The sequence below is a fragment of the Papaver somniferum genome, chromosome 5 (assembly GCF_003573695.1).
Source record: "Papaver somniferum cultivar HN1 chromosome 5, ASM357369v1, whole genome shotgun sequence".
Lineage (NCBI taxonomy): Eukaryota > Viridiplantae > Streptophyta > Magnoliopsida > Ranunculales > Papaveraceae > Papaver > Papaver somniferum.
In genome coordinates this window covers 168,935,517-168,950,427 of record NC_039362.1, presented here as the reverse complement: position 1 = coordinate 168,950,427, position 14,911 = coordinate 168,935,517, and the positions used below count along the sequence as shown (strand labels likewise).

Here is a 14,911-nt window from a genome sequence, read left to right as displayed (position 1 = left end):
ATAATGAAATGGGAGAAAAAAGATTAAAATCGGGTTTGTAACACTTATATCTGTTACAAACCGAGTTGTTACAGAGAACGATAGAAATAAAGTGTCGTTGTCACTGTAGCACGATGACTGTCTTCTACAGTCTAATGTTCTTCGTGTTCTCTTCAATGGCAGCAGCAACATATCTCTCCAACTTACGTTTCTTTGCTCTGTTTTCTCCCCAATATCTCCGTAACCATTCTATGACTTCCGAACAGTCTTTATATACTCAACATGGCCTAAGAATCGCTGTAATAACTCCGGGATAATTCTCAATAACTCTGCCAGACACGGGAAAATATTCTTTCCCTTTTCTTCTCCTGCACGCGTTATACAACTGCAAATTCTCCTTATTTATCTCTGTCACGACCCAAATGGTTATTAGAATCTTCCTAGCGTGCGCATAACTCTCTCCAACTCATGCAAATCCCGTTACTATCTCAACTGCACACGTACTCCCCTGTTTTCTTCCCAATGATTATCCAGCCCAAGTAAACTCATTTGAACACTCATACCAGCATTGTTTGGGAATGTCACGTTCATCCCAATCGAAATCAACCGTTGAATCACACTATAACCCCTTAAATTCTCGAAACCTAATCTGTCAGGGAATAACCAAACTTTACCGCCAGTTCTTGAATTCAAATGATGAAGAAGGGTGCCCCCTAACCAGAATGGGGTGCCGATAGAAAATGGGTGTTGTGGATGAATTTGGGCTACACATAGCCATGAGTGCTCCTTAGCCAAATCTGGGGTCCGTATAGCAAATGTCCTCAGGGGTGCCCCGAGCAACTTTTCGAGCTGAATTTTCCAAAAATACCTACAAATACAAAAAACACCATAATAAGTACGAGATCGAGTACCAATAATACAGAAAATTGAGGACAACTTAGACACAAAAATGTGTCTATCGAATTACTCGATTTAAAAATATCAATATGTAGTGATACTTTTTAATCATCAAATAGAGAACAATAGCTAAGAAATGTACCTTCTTTCAGGGGTACATTTGCTTTCTTCCCCTTTGCTTTTCGTAAAGGAGTATCAGCTTTTCCTTTCCTTCTTGCTTTTGGTGAATGAGTAGCAGCTTTCATGACAATTGCTTTCTTCCGCTTTGCTTTTGGTGAAGGAATATCAGCTTTTCTCGCCTTTTTTGCTTTTTGTGAATGAGCTGATGCTGCTGATTTTGTTATTGGTCCATTAGAAGTGTACGTAATTGATAGTATGTACATATCTAAATAGGAATATACACTACATATCTAAATAGGAATATACACTACATATGTATAGTGTCTACTGATATGTAGTATCAAACATATTGAAACTTGAAAAAGTAGCACAATGCATCATTACATATTCATAAACAAACAAAACAATGACATATGTATCACCATTTATGGGGGTCGAGGGGGCAACGCCTCCTTGTTATTAAGAATTACAAACTGTTGGTGAAGCAGGAATAACTTTTCTTGTCCTTTTAACTGTTGGTGATTTAGCTGTTGCTGCTTTTTTTTTTGTTGTTTGTAGTATGTCTAACACTACAAACACTACATATTGATAGTGGTGCTTATTCAATCTCAAACCAGGTTGTAGTACACACTTGTTAGTTGATATGTAAGTCTAACAACTATCAAATGTCTAACAACTATCAGCTGTCTATACTAAAAGGGTCAGGATCCTGCAACAAACTGTTTTGACAAAGTATTTTGACAAAATTTCCGAACCATTAGCTGCGATTTATCAAACGGCTGACAATCTTAACTGATGTGGCAGTAACCACCACTATTCCTCGTTTGGTATAACTATGCCGAGGTGAAGAGTTGATAACAGTCACTCCGATAGCCATTATGCTCATCGTCCTAGTCGATTTCTATTCTGAAAAATCAAAACCCATCTCCTTCATCATCGTTTTTATAGTCAGTCAAGTCGCCATTCGATTTCTTCTTTTCCTACTGTCACATTAATATCTTATCGCCACCAGTTTCTGCTACTTTATCATCAGAATTACACACAAGATGATTTTTTTTTAAATGTTGATCAAGTTATAAATGTAAATACGCGAAGCTATTAAATCCAACAGAAGCTATGGATTTGAGTTAAATAATATTATTTGCCTCATAATTCAAGTCCTATTGCAAGTAATAATAATGGTTTAAGCGGGATTATTTCTCTAATTAAGACTATGAAATAGTGTATCATCATCATCAATAATTCATCATGCGCTGATCTTGGGTGCGCGAATGAGTTTGTGACCTATACCATCACGAAGATATGAAGAATGGTGGTGATGATGATGAATATATGGAGCTTTGGGATATATTCAAGACATAAAGTTCAGATTCCTCTTGTCAATCAAGATTATCCGAAGCCTCGGTTAAAGAAGATCTTAACAAATCCCAGACCAGAAATTTTCTCTAAATAATTTCGTTTAAGCCAAACACAAAATGAAATTTGTTAGACTGCCACGTGATCAATGATGTGAACCACTCGATATAAGAAATCTAACGTCTTGTAGGGTTTGTCAAAATTCTTTGTCAAAAGATTTTGTCACGGGAACCTGACCCATACTAAAAATACTACATATCAACTATCAAGTGTCTAACAAGTCTTACAGATACTTTTTCTAAATATGTAGTGTTAGATCATAGATAGAACAGTCATAAAAGTATCAGACAATATACCAATATGTAATACACACTTGTTAGTTGATATGTAAGTATTTTTAACATTTCATATGTATTAGTTTTCTAACACTACGTATTGGTATGTAGCGGTGCTTATTTTAGGTTTTCAAATATGAGAACATATTGCATGTCAATATGGAGTACATATGGACATATACAGATGTTTTACCTTTTTTCATTTAGCATAAAAGTCGAAAGTCAATTACAATTAGGTTTTATTCTGATCTGCTTACCTTTTTTCGGAGGTACATTTGCTTTCTTTGTTGGTGACGGAGTAACAACTTTACTCATACTTCTTGTTGTCGGCGATCTTGCAGAAGGGGAGGTTCTGTTGGTGAATCATCAACAATTTTTCTTCTTCTTTTTGCTGGTGAAGGAGTTTCTTTTACAATTTCTTCTCTAATTGTCCGCTTAATTGTTCTATTCGTAACCATTTTTTGTTCGATTGAATGTAATGAAGATTAGGTCAGAAACAGATCGGGTTTGTTTTTTTTGTTTTTTGAGACTAAACACCAAAGTTCCTTAGTTGACCCATGGGTCGGGCCTTATTTTCCTCGAAAGAAACGATAAACATGAATAAACCCTAGCATAAACCCCTTTCCGTTCCTCGCTCAAGATTTTCATACTGCTGTTTCTTGCGGAATCGAGGAAAAGATATCGAAATGGAAGTCCATCTAGGAAAGCTCCCGTTTGATGTGGATTTCCATCCTTCTAATCCTCTAATTGGTGTCGGTCTCATAACTGGTGATCTTCAACTGTAAGTTCCAATACTACTTTGAAACATCCTCATCATCACCATCACAGTCTCACTTAATTATTCAATACTGTTTCCTCAATTTTGGCTTTCATATTTTGAACTAATTACATGATAACTTACAATAGGTACCGTTATGCTGCTGATTCTCAACCTCAAAGGTACACTCATTCTTTTATCTTTTCAATTTTGTTAATAACCATAAAGTTAACAAATTAGGGTTTCACTGAGTCGATGATTAGTTTTGTTGATTTCTTTTTTACTCCTTATGTATATTGTTATATAGGCTGTTTGAAATCCGGGCACATACCGAATCCTGTAGAGCAGTTAGATTCATCAATGAGGGACGTGGTAATGCTCTTTAAAGTGTTTTTCTGCTTTAGTTTTGTTACTTTTCTTTCTCTTATGTGGAGGGCAGAAGTTAAAGTTGAATTGTTTGGTTTGATTTAGTGCCCTTGATTTGATTTTTTTTTTTCACTACTAGCAATTGTGACATGCTCTCCGGACTTTTCAATTCTTGTCACGGATGTGGAGACGGGAGCAGCCATTGCTCGCTCAGAAAATGCTCATGAGTGAGTTTTTTCTTTTATATTGGCACTTCATATAGTTGTGGATTCTATTGATACAAAGTTATGAAGAAAATACAGATTTGTTTTGATGTAGGGCTGCTGTTAATCGATTAGTCAACTTAACAGAGACAACCATTGCCTCGGGAGATGACGAGGGTTGCATTAAGGTTTCTGCAGCTTTTCTTAATCTTATCGTTCCTATATTTCTAAAAATAGTGATTTGTTTTAACCACTTCGCATATTTGTTCCTGTTTCAGTGTCTAGAGAACTAACCTAGTATCAGACACTGTCATTGCTGTGTGTAAAACTTCAGTGTATGGCCCAAAGTTCGTTCTAGATCAATGTAGTCTTGAGCTTTGTTGTACAAGACCGAGAGGCAGTCAGTTTAAAATATTCGTTGTATTTGGTCAACACAATGTTTGTGGATATGCTAGTCACTGCATTTGAAATATGAAATTGTACTTTTTGCAGGTTTGGGACACTAGGCAACAGACATGCTGCAATACCTTTGAAGCTCATGAAGAGTATATTTCTGATATGACCTTTTCTGCTGATTCAGGGAAGCTTTTGGCTACAAGGTATGCAAATTTGTTGGAATACACGGAAATATGATTCTGTTCACTGTTTGCTGATGAAGATTTTGAAAACTCTACAAATGCATAATATCTTGTATTGATAAAATGAAAAGGGAAAAAGAGCAGAAAAACAGAAGAAGCGACTGTTAGGTTGACTTTGTTTGTTAATGCCCCTGTTTTTATTTGTTGTGCTTTCTTGGTTTCCTTGTTGTTTGGACTTTATTGGTTCGTCATTGTACGATTCTTTGTTACCATCTATACTCACTCTGAGGTGTACCGAGTTTTTCTGATTTGTATATTTTGTTCAACTGATTATTTTGTTTTTTCCTTTTTCAAGTGGAGATGGGACTCTATCTGTATGTAGTCTCCGAAGGAATAAGGTACGTCAATTATGTCACTTGGCATTGGTGTTCTTTTTATCCTGTGGTTTTCAGGATTTTTAATCAGTTGTTTATTGCTGAGCAGGTGTTAACTCAGTCCGAGTTTTCTGAAGATGAACCGCTTTCAGTGGTTATAATGAAGGTAGCATCAATTTTTAAGTTTTTTTTTTCTCCCCCCTGAAAACGTATTCCTGTTTATGTGTGTGCAAACATGTCTAAAGTGGTTTCACGATTTGTTGTCAGAATGGTCAAAAAGTTATTTGTGGAACACAGAATGGGGTGCTATTATTATATTCGTGGGGATATATGAAAGATTGCAGGTATGTTTTCTGAATATTATTGGATACAGTTGAACCAAGTTTAAGGGGGGAAACGGTGCAAGTTAAATTATGAAATATTATGGACGAAAGATGAATGAAAGGATTGTATATGTCATTATTAGCAAATTGATCCATACTTAGTTCTTGCTTTCCGGTGCCTAATAAGAAACCTTCTTAAGTTTTTTTTCTTTAATCTTTATAGTTACATGATAAGTTCTTTTTTTTTCGTATCTACAGTGATCGATTTACGGGTCTTCAATCAAATTCTATTGATGTGTTACTCAAGGTAACATGCTTGGATTCCCTTTTCAATTTTTTCTTGATTCAATGATAGTCTTTAACCAAAATTACTGTAATTTACCTCTTAATTATACCAGCTTGATGAAGACCGAGTAATTACTGGATCAGAAAATGGTCTCATCAGGTAAGAGCAGTACTTATGGTAGTACAGACTGATTCTTTACGTATGTGTGGCGTTAGAATCTTAGATTATTTATGTGGTTCTTTACTGTATAATAATTAGTTGTTTTTTCTTTTCCCATGCTTGTTTACAGCTTGGTTGGCATTTTACCCAACAGAGTAATTCAACCGATTGCAGAACATTCAGAATGCCCTGTTGAGCGCCTCGGTATGATTTAAGTTATTCTTCTTGATAAAAGAGCGCTGATTGTGTTTTCACAAAACAGCATTTCTAAGTTTGTGTTTGTTTCTGCAGCCTTCTCTCACGATAAGAAGTATTTGGGCAGTATTTCACATGATCAAATGTTGAAGGTACGATATCTCGCTCGTCTAAGCATGAGTTTTTTATGTACTTATATTGTCCTTTGGCGGAGAGGCTCATTTTAATGCTTCAGTGCGCTTTAAGGATATTCGCATATTATTCGCTCTTGTATCATGAGATGACCCCAAGAAAACATGCATACCCTTTAAATACTTTTTTGGTATGACTTTGTTCCTTTGTATGCGAAAGTAATGAGCATACTCGTTTATGCAACAACGTAGTATTTTTTTTTCTTTATACAGCAACAAGTGATACAATTCTGAATGTTTTGTTTCTTTAGCTTTGGGATTTGGATGAATTATTAAATGGTGTTGGAATGGCTCCAACTGGTGGTCAGACAGTAGCTACTGACAGTGATAGTGATATTATGGAAGAGGACGACGTTATACCCCCCCAACCTAACCCAGGTGTGTATTCTTAAATATGATAATCAAATTAAACATACATCTCTTCTTTCTAAGACTAATCTTTCTGCGACTTTGTGCTAGCCTGCAAGTCTTTCAGCTGTTTTGTTTTTTTTGCCAAACATGCCCTTGTTTCCTGCATAGTCTTTCAGTAGTGTTTTCAAGAGTCCGGCAAATTATATTTCTATTATTTTCCTGAAACCTGGATAGTCCATTTCATGCGTCATCTTCAGGAATTCATATAAAACTGTTCTATTCTTTTGTGATAATGAGGATTATTTACTGGTGACATTATTCTTGGTATAAATAACTTTCTCAATGAATAGTTTTATATTTCTCAATTGCTGTTTTTATTGTTTTGTAGGTAATAGGCGAAGGGGAAACAATGCACAGCCTTCTATCAGCGAATTCTTTGCAGATATGTAGTGTGCTCAGATTGTCCTTGTAGTTCCAAATCGATCACCCTTCTGTATGAGATTAGATTACAACTACTAAGTAAATACATACATTTATAAAGATTACAATTATAGAGTTACAAATTTGATTTTAGGGCTTGAGCAAGTTATTCCTAGCTAATAGTAAATACGTCTTGCTGTTATAAGTTTTCTCCTTGTTTGTTTCGTCAAATAAGTTATTCTCTTTTTGGTTCGTGAAAACATAACTCTCCCTATATTTTCACAATCTTATTTGATTTATCTCCCAGTCCTTGTTCTACATCCGAATCTCTTTTTGTTGATTGGTCAAAGAGGATATATTAAAATGCACACAAAGAGCAAAAAGCTCACAAAAGATGCAACAAAACAAAAGAAAAGCTAAAGCAAAGAGATTTCTAAGAATACATCCGCATCTTTCCATAATGCACAAGCAAAATGTAGCAGTATCCTACTGTTGACCACTAAAGAATTGATCTTCCTCAGTTCAGATACCTTATTGTGGATGCAACAGTTATCGCAGTCTTTTTTTATACTTACAACGAACTCTGGTTTAGCTTTCTATGTTATTTTTCTACACCAACTTAACGCAGCTTATCTACTGGTTTATGGCCACCAAAATTAACCTAATATCAGACCTCCATTTTAATACCCGACAGGTAGAACTGTTTAGGGGACCCATGACGAAGAATTTCCTGACATGAGAAAGTAACTGTATGCAGTGCTGTTACTGCACGGATTATGCTTAAGTGTTGCAATTGGTCAACAGGTCAAGATTAATCTTTTTCCACTGTTGGACGGTTGCCAAAAAATTCTCATGATCAGTGGAGATTCTGGAGAACTATGAGATAATTTTGAGAATCATACGAAACCCATATACGGAGTTGTGGAGTAAGGGAACTTCTAAAAGAGGGATGGACACACTTGAGATTGAGAGATTCACAGAGGGTTAGTTGATGTTAGGAAATTAGCGTACGACGTCCAGGTCCGTAAGGATTACCAAGGCAAGCAGTCAAGGGTGTGGTATGTATTACCACCAAGGATGCATTTATCTTGTATGATCCTACCACTGGTGATGCATCGCCTTGAATTGAAACTACCACCACCCGGAAAGTATATGGAGGAATAGCTAGGCGCCAGGTTGAGTCCATCGCTTTAGGGCATGATAACAGAATTGGGGGACATTTTCACAAAGATAAGAATATGCATATCAATTAGTGTGAAGATAAGGTCTGCCCTGAAACTAAAGATGAGTTTCTGGTAGTGGAGGTGTTGACTGTTCGGCATCGTACATGGGCTACTGGCGAACATCAATGGAGAAAATTGGAGTTTGTCTCACGCCTTCGTTGGTAAGATACACTAGCGGTGTCATTGTACGAGATTAAATGAATCTATTCTTGAGTTTGATATTCAAAGTGAAGAAGAGTTCATTCCATATCCAGTTTCTAAATTTCTCATTCAAGAGTTCTATGTGATCCTCCATCTAGTAGATGGGGCGCGGTCAAATGGGCGGAAGAGAAGGTCACAATACTTGTGCTTATTATGAATTTCCAGGTTTTTCCATTGAAACTCTTAGGACAGATCTCATCTTCATGCAATTACATCGTCGTACACCACTTTGATTGGGGAAATCAATTTCAGAACAATTACTCAAAAAAAAAAAATACAGTAAAAATTAAGACATTAGTTTCATCTTTCTTTGAGCACCATTGCACCATGAGCCGAAATAAAGCAATTACGCAGTTGTGAAGGTTATACTGTATTATCTTTAAAAGCTTCAGAATCAGCTTCTGACATTAATTTATGTACAAAGATTGCCCCAGACACCACACAGAAAACACTACTAGTAAGAAGTGACTACTGTACAACCCAAATTCTGGGCTCAGATAATTGAAAAGGAGAAGAATCATATGTTGATTCTGTTGTTTTGTGCAAGCATTTACACACAGCTGAGTTTTAATTTCTACAATGGATGCTCGAAACCCAGATCCGAGCACCAGACCAGTTCTAATGTCTCTCCCGGCAGGGTCCAGTTTCGGCAGAGTGCTGATATATACGGAGGGGGATTTACAGAAAATGGTAAATGGCTGAAAGAGCAATGCTACTACGAGTGAATGACTCAACATAACTTTGTGGTATCTCTAGAGAATGCTACTACGATATGACCTGCAATAAAAGTAGAACATAATTATTGATCAAGTCTAAACAACTCGAGGAGATATAAACTCGACATTGCACAGAATCAAAAGTCGACATAAAAAGAAAAGTGTATTTTATTCGCAGCATCTGGTGTCTGACTATCGGAGTAGCAATGCTACTGAAGATGATAAGAGAGACTCCTATCTGTAGGTGAATTGAAAAAACAACGAACTTGCCTGATAGAAGTTTGCAATAGAAGAATATTTGAGAAATTAAGCAGGTCTCGTGCTAATAGACATTGCGAGGGCGGAGCATTTGGTAATCAAATGGCAGTGTAGAAATAAAAGAATCTATAGCAGCATCTGATGTTAAATCAGATCTTACCTCTACAATGCACAGATGATAATCGGCAAGGCTAGATTTGAAGTCTGCCACTCAAAGTAGCAGGCTGCTCTTAGTCTTGCTGGATTTTCAGGATACCTGTGCCAAATCCTTTAATTACTACCACATGCTGCTTAAAAGTAAACAATGGCATTATAATATTCTACCTCCACATGTGATTTGTCATTTTGATCTACCCCTCGACTTGACGTCGATCTGAACCATTGCTGTCTTGTGCGAACCGCGGAGACTGGACAGGAATCATAAAATGTGGTTGTGCTGGAACTGGAGCCACCATACCTATCATGCAGCGAATAGATCTAGATAATTGAGAAACCAAAAACACATACACGAAGGTAATGCAGTTGAGCGTAAGTTAAAGCAGTGTCTTGACATCTCAATAAGTGTTGCAATACCCTATGAATTCTCTATGAGTGTGGGTGAAGAATATCTTCCTTTTCACTGTCAAAGATCAGGTAGATCTCAATAGATCTAGATAATTGAGAAACCAAAAACACACACACGAAGGTAATGCAGTTGAGCGTAAGTTAAAGCAGTGTCTTGACATCTCAATAAGTGTTGCAATACCCTATGAATTCTCTACGAGTGTGGGTGAAGAATATCTTCCTTTTCACTGTCAAAGATCAGGTAGATCTCAATAATTATTTGATGGGGGTTCTCGTCCCATGCACATATGGTGAATATAACCGAACTTCAGGTTTGGCAGGTAGACATTGCTGCCAGAATTTATTTTGTTTTGACAACATTTGGAAATCCAACTCAAAATCATAAAAATATGAACCACAGAAAAATGTACTTCAAACTAAGCGAGCAAATCACTCCTGCGTAGAAAATACTACCTGTGGGATATGATCCTTGAACTAAAGGAGTGGGTGTTGTGGCCGCTTCACTGACAGTGGCCGTGCTAAGTTGCATTACGTGGTGACCTGGCATTGCATAGCCCTGAAGTGCTGTATAGCCATGATTACCAGGAAGATGCTGACTTAACTGGCCATACGGGTAGACAGCTGTATTACCAGGTACTCCGTATATTTGAAGGACTTGCTGTCCCATATAAGGGCTGTAGACACCCTGCCAAAAAAAAGAAAACAGTGTACTCTTGTGAGCATGTCGATCTCATTAGAAACAACTACTCTCGCAGAATCTGTCCCCAATTCAAGTGATTTTTCAAATAATTATCATGATTTCGGGCTACTGACCTGTGGATAGACGTATTCAGGTCCATAAGCTGTGTACCTGCATCAGGAAAACAAGATTAATCAAAAACTGAAGATACTGTAACTAACTGGTCAAACAACTCATTGTTTCCGTTCTGTATAAAAGCCAAGAGGATAACTAAGTTACCCTCTTGGAAAACAATATTATAGTGACTGGGCAATGCCACCCATCAATCACAGTTTCCTTACTGACTGTTGGTCACAGCATCATGGTTTTATGATTGATAAACAAAAAGTACCGATGAGCAAGTAAATGTGGTGGTACAGAGTTGCTGTTGAAATACAATGGAAAATCTACTGTGCACTGACCGTGTCGAAAAAACCTGATAGGCATAAGCAACTTTCCGACCAATTACTTAATGGAGCTACACTTACCCATATGGTGGATATGGAAAGCCTTGTTGGTAGCTGTAGGAAACTGGTTGTTGAAAGTTGGGGTTTCCGGCATAAGGGCCTCGCAAACCTTGTCCACTTCCAAAGTACGGGGTTACTGGCCTTAAACGTCCTATAAAAACAAGATAATGAGAAACGTATGTAAGTATTTAGAATTATAGACATTGTTCGGATCTCCCTAATATAAGTGTGTATGCGCTCATCTGTAGATATTAGCATATGTATGATATGATGCCACAAGATCCGTCTGAATCCTTAACGTAGTTCATAAATAAGACACTATAAAAAAACAATGGGTAGCCATTTAGTAACAAAATTTCATACAGTGTCTGTAACTATTTCACATGTTCAAATTGGCACGGCGCAATTCCCAGAACTCAACATGCTTATACTTTGTGGAGTTGTTGTTAAATCTGGGTTGTACTTTGTAATCTGAAGAACAAACCAGCAACCACAATTCGTACATTGTAGACAGGTACTAATTTTGAAGCCCTCTTAACGTTTTAAAGCTTGATATTCATTAAAAAAAGAATAGTACAGTATGATGCAAACGCGAACACTTAGATTTGTTAGGGGCCATTGTTACATATAATTGCAGTTTTCACTGGGCACTAATTCACTCCTCTAGTTTCTCAATTAATGTCCATGTCCAAAATGCATATCATACTCAACATTTAGTACATCTTCCTTCAAAGTTTAAGCCCTTCTTCCTCATTTCCATCCTGCAAAATTTTCCCGCATACCAAGGCTCTATGCAAAAGAATCAATCTAATATTGACAAACCACCAAAATCAAGGCTATTTTACTGTTGAAACATGCAGACTTCCATACACACAGTTAAATTCGAAGATTTGTTTAACTCTGATTATTATATTTTAGGGCGTATGCCGCGTATCTCATCAAATGAGAAGTAAACATAAAGCAATAAATTCCTTCCAGAGCTTAGGTTGTCGTACAAACTACCTCATCAGTAATTATGGTTTATAGAGCAAAAGTAGGATTAGGTTGTAAAGTTGTAGTACAAACAACCACATTGATCTTAGTTGCTACACTGAAAGTAGGGAAATGAAGAAACGAATATGACGCAACAAAAATAAAAATAGCTGTCACCATATTTAAGTTTACTATTAGAAGAGCAAAGTTGGATCAAGGAAGACTTTAAGGAGCCAGGAATCTAAGAATGTTTAGTGCCTGAGTGCTTTCATTCCTCAAATATGGGAAGAATATATAAATAGAGCATTTCACAACAATAAAAATCACACAAAATTCATATTCAGTTTAAAACAAATACCATAAGGTGGAGGGCGTCCCTGCGAAGCCAAATTGCAATTGGCCCGTCTACCATCAATAATCGGAGTTGGATCAACGCATGCTTGCCTTGCAGCTTCAGGATCACGAAAAGTCACCTAAACCCTCCAAGAAATCAAACCAAAAAAAAAAAAAAGAATCACCTCTATCCATAATAAAAACTGAATGCACAACAAAAATACACCACATTTCTACTTTCATATTACCAAAAAGGAAAAGAAAACTTCAACTCATTTCTACTTATTTAATGTGAGAAATCATTCTTTAAAGGAATGTCAAGGACTATCTACCCAATCATTGTTTTTTCAGTTCAACTGATCCAAAATGTTAGCTTAATTATTTTTCTCCAAAACAAACTATGTATAAAGCAACTTTTAACACTCCGGAATGTCGTAATCATAGAGTGCAATTAACCACTTAAAAAAGCCAATTCCAATCCTTACTTTCTCTGCAGGAAAGTCTAATTTTCTTCTTCAAGTAAATCAGTGAAGTGACGTGCAGAACAACATTAATAATAGCAATTTTTTTCTTGAACAACTAGGACGCCAATTGAAAAGTAAGCAGCAAATGCTTGTAACTTGCAGAAAATAATGACTAATAAGACCCAGAACAAGGAATACTCACAAAACCATAGCCTTTTGACCTCCCTGTATTCTTATCACTGATCACAACAGCTTCAAGAATCTCTCCAAATGGCTCGAAATAACTACGCATCGTTTCGCTTTGTGTTTCCCATGCTAATCCCCCAACAAAAACCTTCGTGTAAGTAGTATCACCAAAAGGAGAATTCAAGAACTGAAACCCAGAATTCGAACTTGATCCTGATGATCCAGGACGTGGAATTGATTGATAAGCCATGAAAATTCGAACAATTCAAGTACCTAATTTCAGAATACCTACTTCCACTAAAAAAAGATTCAGATCAAATTCGCCCAGAAATCATATTATGCAAGAATAAACCCAATAAACACTATACATGGTTATAGAGAGAATCCCCGTATAAAGGCCTAGCAGAAATCGAATTTGGAGAATAGAAAAGGGAAGACAGTGATCAAACCCAACAAATAATAGGGTTCCTCTTTACACAGAGAAACCCTAAGAAAAGGCTAGATTCGTGGAAGTATATAAGGTGAAATTCGAAGAAGATAATTTACGGGGATCTAACATGGGTTTTTCAGAAGAAGAAGAAGAGGAGAAGAAAAATAGGATCGGTGTGAAATGGAACTTTCAAGAAGATTATATCAAAGAAAAGGTAGTTTTCTTTTTCCCTAGAAAAAAAAATCTATGGAAGCAGCTATGGTTTTTCTATTCAAGGTATAGAAGGAAATACCCTTCGAAGATTCTCAAGAAACAAAGTTAAAGGAGTGGGAGGAAGGAGGTAGGGCCTCTGTTTTCTCTTTTCATTTTCTCTTCGGAAATTATGTTTTTGTTTTGTTTGCCTCTTTGATTTTCTGCTAATAAACCCCAATTTAGTTTCATTTCATTCCACCAATCGCATATTTTGTTGTTATTTTACAAGACTGCTAATAGGGGATCCCTATTTATCGGGGGTGTACCAAATTTCATTATAGACAATATATTTGAAATTGTACACCCCAAAGTAAACTGATACCCCTATTAGCATCCTGTTATTTTAGACTCCTTCCAAGTCTTATTATGGTTGAGACCTTCCAAAATCTCGAGGAGGGTTAGTTCTCCATCTCTCTCGGAACGTATTGCTCGTGAAAGGGTTTTTTTAAGTGAAAGAAGAATTATATGAGGGAGTTTTTTTCTCCTTGTCTATTTATCATTCGCCCTTGAAATCTCATAAATTTGATTCTTGAAGAGAATGAGATAGAGTATGCAGGCTACAGGCTTAATAGATGGGTAATATCCGTGTTACGTCTAATGTTTGATGACGATGATATGTTTTTGCGGTACTTTGACCAATTCGAATATTGGTGATGTTACTTCGACGATCATAAATTACATGCTCTGACCAACAAGTTAACTACACAAGTCCTTTGTGTAGTTTAGTAGGAACGTTTCAATAGGTTGATAATAATATGTGGTCGATACTTTGAGTGTGAATAAAATGGAGTTGGAGGATAAATAACTAGTAGTTCATATTTTAAGTTCTAGCGGGAATTGCAAGTATCGTGAATTCCTGTTTGATAAGTTTGATGCAAAGCTCTGAAGTTAAAAGAAACATTGCTTCGCACACGCTGGGATAACTATTTTAATACATTATGTTCTTGCCTGGATAACTTTTTTCTATATGGATACTAATGTTAGAGCATTGCTCGTTTGACCCACAAGCGCTGGTCTGTCAAATATATTGTCAAGTTTAGATGCCAAAACTTATGCTTGAGTATCTTGATAAAGTTAAACTTCAGATCATGTTAGACACGGGTTGTGGAGGTATAAGATGGAATCTTCAAGTTACCCTCGAAGAATATAAGATGAAAACTAAAGATCGCATGAAGACATCATCCGTCGTCAAAGTTTAGTTTTTGAAAATTTGATTTCCTTCCTACGATTATCACTG

General features: G+C 36.6%; 2 protein-coding genes across 3 annotated transcripts; one reads left to right on the top strand and one right to left on the bottom strand.

Moving 5' to 3' along the window:
• Positions 1-3,243: 3,243 nt before the first annotated feature.
• LOC113278107 (WD repeat-containing protein 55-like) lies at positions 3,244-7,166 on the top strand. Its single transcript, XM_026527032.1, has 15 exons — positions 3,244-3,468; positions 3,594-3,626; positions 3,752-3,816; positions 3,950-4,037; positions 4,129-4,201; positions 4,506-4,612; positions 4,947-4,989; positions 5,075-5,131; positions 5,233-5,309; positions 5,547-5,595; positions 5,687-5,733; positions 5,864-5,937; positions 6,025-6,080; positions 6,371-6,497; positions 6,859-7,166. The coding sequence occupies exons 1-15, from the start codon at positions 3,374-3,376 to the stop codon at positions 6,918-6,920; spliced, it is 1,053 nt and encodes a 350-aa protein (XP_026382817.1). The 5' UTR covers positions 3,244-3,373; the 3' UTR covers positions 6,921-7,166.
• Positions 7,167-8,634: 1,468 nt separating this feature from the next.
• Positions 8,635-13,825, bottom strand: LOC113283588 (RNA-binding protein 24-A-like). 2 transcript variants are annotated; one of them, XR_003327530.1, is made up of 8 exons: positions 13,009-13,825; positions 12,368-12,482; positions 11,059-11,188; positions 10,666-10,702; positions 10,306-10,537; positions 9,613-9,745; positions 9,449-9,544; positions 8,653-9,091 (listed from the first exon to the last, which is right to left on the bottom strand). XR_003327530.1 is itself a non-coding variant. In XM_026532909.1 (7 exons), the coding sequence occupies exons 1-6, from the start codon at positions 13,240-13,242 to the stop codon at positions 9,639-9,641; spliced, it is 855 nt and encodes a 284-aa protein (XP_026388694.1). In that variant the 5' UTR covers positions 13,243-13,825; the 3' UTR covers positions 8,635-9,091; positions 9,613-9,638. The 2 variants fall into 2 exon arrangements, 1 of the variants encoding a protein (XP_026388694.1); XM_026532909.1 differs by lacking the exon at positions 9,449-9,544 and having other exon boundaries at positions 8,635-9,091.
• Positions 13,826-14,911: the final 1,086 nt, after the last annotated feature.